Source organism: Tachypleus tridentatus, chromosome 7 (assembly GCF_004210375.1).
Source record: "Tachypleus tridentatus isolate NWPU-2018 chromosome 7, ASM421037v1, whole genome shotgun sequence".
Taxonomy (NCBI): Eukaryota; Metazoa; Arthropoda; class Merostomata; order Xiphosura; family Limulidae; genus Tachypleus; species Tachypleus tridentatus.
In genome coordinates, this window is record NC_134831.1 from 139,347,743 (window position 1) to 139,358,965 (window position 11,223).

General features: G+C 30.9%; 1 protein-coding gene across 1 annotated transcript; it reads left to right on the forward strand.

Moving 5' to 3' along the window:
* Positions 1-4,107: 4,107 nt before the first annotated feature.
* On the forward strand, positions 4,108-10,950 carry LOC143257821 (uncharacterized). Its single transcript, XM_076516849.1, has 3 exons — positions 4,108-4,149; positions 7,557-7,951; positions 10,087-10,950. Exons 1-2 carry the CDS (start codon positions 4,108-4,110, stop codon positions 7,929-7,931), a joined length of 417 nt encoding a protein of 138 aa, XP_076372964.1. The 3' UTR covers positions 7,932-7,951; positions 10,087-10,950.
* Positions 10,951-11,223: the final 273 nt, after the last annotated feature.

Below are 11,223 nucleotides of genomic sequence, written 5' to 3' on the forward strand. Positions count from 1 at the left end.
ATCAAACTTTCTGTATTGATCCATTGATATTTGGTGTATCAGATAATTAGTGTATCTTCTTCAATAAACGTTTTCAATTTAATATTATTCTTGTTTTAATATTTATTTTGTCTACGACACAATAGCGACAACATGAAGAAAATGATAAAACACGAATTATTATTTTATGTTATTGTTAGTTCAAAATACTTTTGTTTCCACACAGTTTACCTCGCCACATTTGTTTTAAAAACTGCATTCATGTCACATTATGGTGTGTAGAGTAATTCCAGTAACAATTTGTTTGGTGGCGAATAGTGCACAGCGAATTTTACGCAGATTTTAAAAGAATAATATCTATAGAATTATCTTTATATATCCATTTATTAATGTAATTCAAGTATAATTATTGTGTTGGATGGATTTAAGAATATGATATTAATAGGAAAATTTCGTCTGTGACTGTCGATCACATATAACGAAATTACTTTCTTTAAATAATTACTGCAATAGTTAAGCCGCTCTTCAGTAAGCATGAGTCATAAAAATGGTTATTATTCTTGTATGTAGATCTGATATAAATGGGGAATTACTACATGTAACTCTTGGTATGCGCAAAATTAAATGACGGTAACGAGTAAGTTGGTAGGGTTATTTGTAATACTATGTTTCTATGGAATTTATAAAATACTAAGCACAGATTTAAAAAGTCGTTATATTAATATTTTAAAATTAGCCTTTTAAGTAGATAATACTTCACAAGAAATACAGTGATATCATAAGTTAATTCAGAATCAAATTTGTAAAAATTTTCGTTTCGTAGAATTGAAGTTTTACTACAAAGTACATAACTAATTATACATGTAATTATACTAATAACATACAAATAAAAATGTTAATATTTACACTTTTTAACAAGTACCACAATTCAATAATAGATTACACAGTTAGTCTCCTGTAGTTCGATATTAACCGAGTTAAGTTTGAACAATTATGTGGGTGTAGTGAAATCAAAACCAACATTCATCTGCCCTGAGATTTCAAACCACTTAAAGAATATTTGAGTGTTTTAATGAATACTGAAAATAAATTACCTACACGTTAATAAACTTAAACACATAATCTATCACACTGAAAATAAGTAAAAACATAAAGTCAAAACATTCCTTTGCATATTGAATAAACCATACCACCTAATGCCAAATGGGGAGCAAATCTCCATTTACAATATAGACTCCATTACAATGCCAGTACAAATCGACCGACAAAAATAATATCAATTACTGATTATAGAAACCTACTTGAATAAACTAGAACAACTACTTGACCATTTTTATGTTCTATAAACTTTAATTATAGATTTGGTTATTCCTCACGGTATCGTTAAAATAATAAATAAGATATAAATTAAGATTCATAAGTATATAGTTCACAAGATTCGAATCACACTTTAAATAAAAAATTTTTTTCTCTTTAGATGGATTGTTCAACAAACTAGAATAACAGCAATTCCGTTCGACTATAAAATTCTTAGTAGTTTCAACGGATTTGTTTATAAATTTTGTGCCGTTTCTCGTACAACAACAATTGCGATGTTAACAATAGTTCTTAAATATGGCCATCAGAATGAGAAGGAATAGCGATTTAGAAGCTAGTTCCAAAGAAAACAAGGAACTTGGAACATTTTTCTCATAATATGTTTAAATTGAGATGTCTGAACAAGTAATACCAAAGAGCAAAAACAGTATTAAGCCTTCCCCCAAAGAGAGTTTTCTTTTGAGGAGTAAATATCTTTTCGCGAAATTAGGATGATTTCTTTTCTGTATGGATATAGCTGGGGAAGATTGATTATAATATATATTTTTAAAATAAATCCTGCCACATTTATATAACAGTTGACTTCAGTTTTTAACGTTATAGAAACCATGTATTAGCTGTTGAATGAACACCCTCATCCGCCTTGTGGCTCAGCAGTAAGTCAAAAGGTTTATAGCTCTAAAAACGTTATTTTATTGCTTCTCATAGGCACATGATAGATGACCAATTATGTAGTTTTGCACTTAATAAAAAACAAACAATTTGTTAACGTGCTTATAGAATACTGTATTAGGTTTATACTAACATACTTACCGTAACTAAGAGAAAGGCTATTAGTGACAGATATGACGCGAGCTTAAATTAGCCTTAAAATATCAAAGAACTTTTGTTTTCACTTTAAGAAGTATATGTTAAGTATATATTATGTTGTTACAGATTATTAACTGAAAGTGTAAGGTAATGAAAGGATAACAACAAAATAATATTGTAAACTAATTCTTCGGAAATGTTGAGGAAAGTAATAAAACACCGAATATAATAAAAAGTATTGAAGAAGATGTGTTTCTAATTATTAATATTATTCTTCTAAATAAATTAATATTGGGTATAATAAATATGAATTTCTCTAATTTAAGATTGTTATATTAAATACCACCAGGGAAAAATAATATCTTGTTTGAATGCTTAACAATTTTTGTGACATCTGATGAGAACAATAAAGCATCGTTTCATAGGTCTGTTATTGCTTATGAGTTCATATGGTTATAAAGAGAGCTTTTAAAAAATAATTTATTAATGCTGTATTGTTTTAAATTATTTAATAGGAAGGTCTTTTCAGAACATATATTATCTCGAAGAGTTCAAATATCATGAGAGCACTTGCCTTACATTAAATTTGGAACTTTCTGGGTTTCACATTAACTCTAAAAGCAAGACATTCTTAAAGTAAAAATTTTATTAAATAATTTTATTAATATTAATAAAAGTTTTAAAATTATATGTGTCTGAAATTAGATAATGATGTTATTTTTCAATATATAGTGTATTTGGTATTTCTCAAACTTGGGTGATACACAACTTTGAGGATCAGGTCAACGAGTAGGCATGGCCAGGTGATTAATGCATTCGACTCGTAATTCGATGATCGCGGGTTCAAATCCCCGTCACAACAACCATGCTCACCCTTTCATTCGTGAAGGTGTTATAATGTGATGGTCATTATGAGTAGCTCAAGAATTGGCGGTGGGTGGTGATGACTAGCTGCCTTCCCTGTAGTCATACACTGTTAAATTAGGAACGGTTAGCGTAGTTACCACTAGAGTGGCATTGCGCGAAATGCGATAGCAATAAATAGGATGAGGTAATTGCAGGTGATAAAATTACAAGTGATACCTTCGTCATGTGATTATGTACTTTCATGATGGATGCAAGATCAAACAAAAGAGAATCACGGATTATAAATTTTAACTGTTTGTTAACCCTATATTTTAAATAAGTAGAATAACGGGTATTATCATGATCGCTCTAACTGTGCCTTCACTTCCCGTATATAAAGTATGAAGAGCATTAAGAGCTTTTATTCATTTAGGTTCAGAACCTTCCTTCCTTAATCAACATAAGAGGGAAGTATTGAACACGTCTTTACTCAGGTATTAACTCTTTAGTGACATATAAAATAAAAAAGGTATACAACTACAACTATGAATTAACAGTTTGTCAAGGAAATATATTGGTTTGTTTTTTCTATTATAACGAGCTTTCTACGATTATTAAACCAAACTACACATGTGAATTATAACTAGGCTCTAAGGAAGAGAAAGGTAATTAATAGGAAACACATCATTAAGTTTGAAAATCTCTAAGTTTAATTGGAATGGACGATTAAAAAACAAAATTGAGCAGCATAATAAAAAGCATAATAAAAAAAGAAAGTTGACTTATTTGGGCAAATAATTGCAGTTACCCAAACATGTTATAAACAAGTTGCTATCTAATTCTTTAGGAACGGAACCTGTGTCAGTTCTCTTAAGCTCTTTTTTGCACAGTGGTGTGCAAAATTGGTAGCAATTTCCAACCGCTAGAAACCAGGTTTCGACACCTACGGTATGGTCTTAAACTTTTGACTAGTTAGTATTTATGCTAATTTCATAGTTTTCACATCTACACTATTAAATGCTATTATCCTGTTTACTTTTTATCTAATGAATAAAATTCGGAAACAAATCACTATAACCATGTCAACGTTTATTTTATTTGGTTGTGAGGTCGTCTTTACTAGCCATTTCCTTCCATTTCTTATCAGTGACTGGCATGGCTAAGAGGTACGGGCGGTTGAGTCGTCAGCTGAGAATGGTAGGTTCTTTTCCCCGTGATACCAAACATACTCGCCGGTTTTACTCGTGGACGTGTTATAAAGTTACAGTTAATCCCACTATTTGTTGGTAATATAGCAGCCAAACGATTGGCAATAAGTGGTCACGACTAGTTGTCTTTCATTTATTTATATAGTGGTAAATTAACTTTAGTATCCGTCTTGTAGCTTTGCGCGAAACTCAAAAAGAAACAAATATACCAAGTATGCTCGCCCATTTCAGTCGTGAAGGTGTTATAATGGTCCAGTGAATTCTACTATTCTTTGGTAAAATGACATTAACAAAGATAGCGGTAAGTGTTCAGGAATACATGCCTTCCCTCTTTTCTTTCTCTGTGAAATTGGTGTCGGTTAAAGAAGATACCTTTTGTGCAGCTTTGCGTTGGATTCAAAATGAACCATTTGTTACGATCAGTTATGACATTTTTATCTTCAATAATGCAATTTTCCGTGTATTTTCTAATCTACATTAGAATCTAATGTATTTTCTACATTTTAAATTCTATTCTATGTGAAGTTTACAAATTTTATCTCCCACTGTGTAACCTTTACACCCAAACATTATGGCTAATGATATCAATGTTTTGTACAATATTACTTTCAATATCACAGACATCTTTTGTTTACCTTGACCTTAGATACGAACAACATTTCATGCATCTTTTTGCTATCTTTGCTTTTACAGCTTTCTGAATTCTTCTATAACTCTGTAATAATATATATTCCTTCCTTTTTTAACCACACGCTATAGGTTATCCAACAATGTTAACGGTTCTGCTGTTTTGAATTTCATGGCAAGAACTACATTCTATGTCCTTAGAGTAAATAGTAGAAAATGTTTAAAACACTTCAAATAATAATACATTTACTTTTGCTTAAGCGAGAGTCAGCACAGTCAACAAATGTTGATGATTAAAAAATATATTCTATTGTGAAGATTTTTGAAGCAATAACTTCACAGCCTGAGTGCATTACATCATAAGACTTAATGTAAGTCTTTCCCTCTTGAAATAAACAAAATAAATGACACGATTTCCGTGAGCGGAACCTTTTGCTGTTTAATTAATATCATATATATGATATTTTCCGTGGTATACTTACTAATGGCCAAGCTTAAAATTCCAGTGAAGGTTAGCCACTTTATCATTAACTACTGGTTCTACAAAAACAAAAATATACGAAAAAATAAACAGTTCTGTACCAATTTTAATAATGCAAGAAACGTGTTTAATTACACAAACAAACCAGTAAGTTCACTCAGAAACCAGGTGTTTGAATTATGTTCAACATATACTAGAACAAAAAGAAAAGTAATGGCATAAGTTTCATGCATAAATTCCAAGGTTATTATAACAATATGAACATTTGGTTGTTTTCACGTAGTTAAAGGAAGAACATTCAATTGATTTTATATTGTTAGAGAGACACGTGGACTATATGTAGACTATGAGTCAAAAAGAAAACGGAGACTTCTCTGCCAAAAGGCTTTCACCGAATGAACATACAAGTTTATTCTTCAGTTGTTGTTTTTCATTTATCATATTCGTTCACCTGATCTCTGGTTACTTAATAAATCTAAATAAACAATAATAATATAAAAGAACACGAATTACGATATTCTTTCATTGTTAGGAGTTTTCTGTTACAACAAGTTAATCTCAAAAAACAATAATAAAAAAGCAAACTTTACGATATTTTACTTTTTTACACTTTTCTTTTACAGCAAGTAAATCACAGTAAACAATAGTAAAAAAAAAAGAGTACGCTTTACAATTTTTTTTCATTTATAATATTATTCTCTGTTACAACAAGCCAAAACGAAATTCTTATTAATGTTTTTCATGGCAACAAATTTAAGTGCTAATACACAAATAATATGAGCGTGAAAAACAACACAAAACTAAAAATATTATGCCGTAAAATTAGCTAATATCTCTGTTATTTTATCTAAAAATGTAATTTATATATATTAATTAATAAATAAATAAATTAATTTATTTATTTCTTCCTTTTCTCAGGTGACGAGTTTACCTCCCTCACCACTTGGCCATGCCAGGCCCACATAAGAAAGGGAAGCAAGTGGCTCGAAAAGAGGACCTCGCTATCAGATAAGACAAACGTTGACACGATTATGGTGATTTGTTTTCCGAATTTTATTCATTAAATAAAAAGTAAACAGGATAAAAATTAATTAAGTAAAATAGCCATTTATAAAGATAAATGTAATAAAGTTAAACAAGAAACGTTCACAGAAAAAAAAAAAAGAAAGACGTTAGGCACGAAGATGAAAATTAAATAACAACTTTATATGTTGTTTACGAGTAAGTTCTTGTCTGTTTTGAAACCTGACCTTGTGATTAGAGAACTCGCCTTGCGATAAACAGATTCAAAATCCATCACCTATGTTATGGTATTGTAAAATGACAGTCAGTCCCATTGTTATTTGAGAAAGAGTAACCCAAAGAATGACAATGGATGGTATGGAAGGATATACCATCCCTCTAGTTTAACACTTCAAAGAATATCCCTCGAGTATTATTCTACGATGTTCAATAAAAAAAATTTTCTAAACTATCTCTAGCCTTCATTCAATTACTTCTGTATGCTCATATTATGCATTGTTTCGGTATTTGAAGGAAAAATAAAATATTCAATAAAAGTTCATGAAAGATTGCCACAAAATGGACATGATAAAACAACGTTGCTGAAATCGTTATTTTTTCTTGAAGCAAACGGAGGTGCACATATTATTAAGCTAATCCACGTTGATATTAAAAAGAAAGTTGTTGAAAATTAACAGAAAAATACAACTGGTACTCAATAACCTGAATAAAACAAGAGAAAAAAAGTCGATAACCTTCAACGATGTGCGTGAACTATGAAAACGATTTAAAGAACATACTGACATCTACCAGAACAAGTTTAACAAGAGCTTGAAGACAGTATAAAAAAACCGAGAAAACAGTTTTCTTCCAGATCTGAAAACAGTAGCATAAACCATGAAATTTTTTGCAATTGATCATTTAATATTACATGAAGATAAAGCGATTTAGATGAAATCTACGGAGATTTATAAGCGAAAATTTCAACTTACCAATATCTCTTGTTATTCAAAATATTCTCTGTTGTTTCAAATTTTGCTTTTTAGTTGAAATAAAGATGACAATAAATATCATATATTTATGTATTTTATAATTTATTAACATTAGAGGAAAGTAAATTGTTTGGAAACAGTAATTACATATAACTTCAACTTTCCTATTACAACTAAAGTATTAGTCAAACTAAACAGTAACATTTAGTTTTTATTATTTATCAGAATATGAGGAATGTCAGTATAACCTTGATAAAATATTTATTATCTTAATATCTATTATTTTACGTCTAGATCGTTTTTCTCGGTCTTCTGGCCTACACCCATGCTGGTCTGCTAGGCGCTGGTCTTGTTGGTCCAGCTGGTGTTGCACCTGTTGCTGTCGCTCCCGCTGCTGTTGCTCGTATTGCCGTAGCTCCCGCTGCCGTAGCACCTGTCGATGCCTTTGATGTAACTGGCGCTGTTGCCGCTGCTCAAGGTTTGGCTGCACGTGGTATTCCCGTTGAACGAGCTGCTGCCTCCGTCACCCGTGTCAACCACGGTGCCTACGGACTTGGTCTGGGAGGACTGGGATATGGATATGGTCTTGGAGGACTGGCATATGGGTATGGTCTGGGAGGACTAGGATATGGCTATGGTCTCGACTTAGGAAAACCTTTATTACATTAAAGCCCCAGCTTTGACATAAGGTAAATATTTTTTAATGAAACAAATTTTATTGTCTAATCATTGTTGTTTGAGTAATATTTAAGAAACAATGTTTACATTATTGAAGTAAGTCATAAAGTACTTTGACAAATTAAAGTAATTTGACAAAAGTACAAATTTTATTCCCTAATCATTGCTGTTTTAATAATATTTAAGAAGGAAAGTTTACATTATTAAAGTAAGTCATAAAGTACTTTTGATAATCACTAGTGGAACGTTAAGTGTAATAAAATAGTCTTTGTAACTTTGTACTTAAACTTTACAAAAGATTGATCAATAATCATAAATATTCATATTTTGTTACTAAAATATGTCTTTTATGTACATTTCAGTGTTTTCGATCTGCTGTCGTCTACTGAATTTTCGGTGTTGATCTACGGATATTTGGGGGTGTAAATTAATTAATGTATCTATTTCAATTTTATTTTGCAACTTAACATTGCTTTTTTATATTTCTTTTGTCCACGACACTATCGCAACAATATAAAGAAAATGATAAAAAATAAGTGCCCAGACATACCGTTATGCCAATGGAGGACAAAATTGTTTACCATGTTTCGTACAATAACATATATTTTATCGTCTAAATATTAATGTCGAATTACGCAAAATCCCCCATCCAATTATTAAAGATTATTTGTGCTGAAGAAAAACCTTTTTAACTAACAGAAATCATGCACAAATTAAACCAATGGGATAAAGAAAATATATTGTTTGTAATCAGAACGACACGAAAACTTGTTCTATATCTTAATCAAATGTTTAAAATAGTATAAAATAAACATTTCTCGTTTTCCATTTCGGGTATTTTGTAAATCACAGTAAACAATAGTAAACAAAAAGTACGCTTTACAATTGTTTTCATTTATCAGATTTTTCACTGTTACAACAAGTGTACTGTTGTACTTCACTTATTAATGAAGAATGGTGTTACTGTGTGTGTTTTGGTATAGAAAAGCCACATCCGGCTATCTGGTGTGTCCACATAAGGGAAACGAACTCCTGATTTTAGCGTTGTAAATTCAAAGATTTACTGATATCCCAGCGAGGAACTAACGAAGGAAGCAAAATAAAAGTGATAGAAAATCTGATTATGATTTCTTTATATATGAAGTTTTGCTGAGACTGAGTAATCTAGTTACTGTTGGTGAAAGATAATGGTGAAATATAGACACGTAATTGACTATTTAAATGTTTCATTCACAAAATAGATTAAAATATACCTCCATCAGAGTATTCTTTTCTTTGTGTTTTTTTTTACAGCACTGTCACTTTATTAGAGAAGGAGAAACACCATAAGAAAACGGAAAGACAGCAAATAAATATTTTACATAAGACAGGTCCCCAGTAAAGATTTAGCTAACTACAAAGAAAAGAAACAGTAAACAATTCGTGGATATTTATCATCGAAGAAAATATTAAAATAGGTCTAATAATTTATAACGAAAGTGTTAACTCAAATGTTAACTTAGTTTAGAAGAACATAATGCTATAAAACAATCTTACCATGCAGTGGTTACATGTATTAAATCTAAAGTAAAATTAAAAGCTGTTTTTTGGTGGGTTTTTTTTAGAATTTTGGGTTGAATATCAATTTCAATACAGCTCAAGCCAAAGGTACTGCAAGCTAACTTACGAATAGAACATGTTGACCCTGATATTTTACTTAACGTAAATTAGTCTGACGCAATAAAATATCAGCGATTTGTAAAGGTACTACAAACTAACTTACGAATAGAGCATGTTGACTCTGATATTTTACTTAACGTAAATTGGTCTGACGCAATAAAATATCAGCGATTTCTAAAGGTGGAAATACGAGCCAGAAATGCGTGAACATGCAATATGTATAGTTAAAAAAACGAAAGAAAAACTTGACCACCTTCAAATGAATTTGTGAATTATCAATGGAGAACTAAACATATGCATTCTTCTAAATCTAATTGAGAGTATAAAAGGATTTGAAAATCAGAAAACAACACATTTCTTTCTGAGAACTAGAGACACAAGCAGTAACCATGAACACTCTGGTAAATTTCAATTTATTACGTTTAGCCCGTTCGAATCGCTTGAACTTTATGAAAATATAAAACAAATTATTATTTCTTTTTACTAGATCGTTTTTCTCGGTCTTCTCGTCTATTCCCATGCTGTTTTATCAGTCGCTGGTGTTATTGGTCCGTCTGATGTTAAACCTGTTTCTGGCGCTCCAGCCGGTTTTGCTCGTTTTGACGTATCTCCCACTACCACCGCACCTGTCGATGACGTTGTTGCAAATGGCGATGTTACCGCTGGTTAAGGTTTGGCTGCACATTCCCGTTGGATGAACTGCTGTCTCCGTCACTCCGTCAAGTTATACTGAAGAGCAAAACCTTATTTACTGAAATGTTTTCAGTTTAGCTTTAAGAAGCTACGTTCTATTTACTATTTTAATTAAAAGAGAAATAGAACTTACTGTATAAATTCTTTTTTCTTCATTTCTTGTAGTTCAGCACAAAACTTAGCAATGAACTATACCTCGCTCTGCTTAACAAGTGTACTGAAATTAGTTTCTATTGTTGTTTATCTTCTTTATCTAGTGCTCAGATATACCGTTATGCCAATGGAGGACAAAATTGTTTCCTACGTTTCGTACAATAACATATATTTTATCGTCTAAATATTAATGTCGTATTACGCAAAATCCCCTATACAATTATTAAAGATTATTTGTGCTGAAGAAAAACCTGTTCAACTAATAGAGAACATGCACCAAATTAAACCAATGGGATAAAGAAAATATATTGTTTTTAATTAGAACGACACGAAAACTTGTTTTATATCTTAATCAAATGTTTAAAATAGTATAAAATAAACATTTCTCGTTTTCCAGTTCGGGTATTTTGTCAATTTTACTTAACACTTATTCATGTTTGCAATGGAGCCGCTCTCTCTTTTTGTATCAAACTATTTCATTCTGTTGCAAAATAAAGTCGTTTTAGGATTGTCGTGAACTTTCGTTTCACAATTATATTAAGTAACTGGCTTTAAATTTTAAATGAACGGTGTATATTTTTATATAAACCACAATGGAACGATTCTATTTCACAGTTTACGTTTTCCAGGAGCTCTTTATCACACGTAAAAGTTATATAATATCCTTAGAGTTATAAAAAGAAATTGGTCAGTTAGAGCAAATGTCTAAAGAAATTATTAACAATTATTCTGTAGATGTGCATTGCGAAGGACGTGCACACATATTGTAACTTCCGTC

What these genes read in the sequence shown, in the direction of transcription:
- LOC143257821 (XM_076516849.1), top strand. Translation starts at nt 4,108, where the DNA reads ATGGCTAAGAGGTACGGGCGGTTGAGTCGTCAGCTGAGAATG. An exon ending in TGAGTCGTCAGCTGAGAATG is followed by an intron (nt 4,150 to 7,556) that starts GTAGGTTCTTTT and finishes TTTTACGTCTAG; the next exon opens with ATCGTTTTTCTCGGTCTTCT.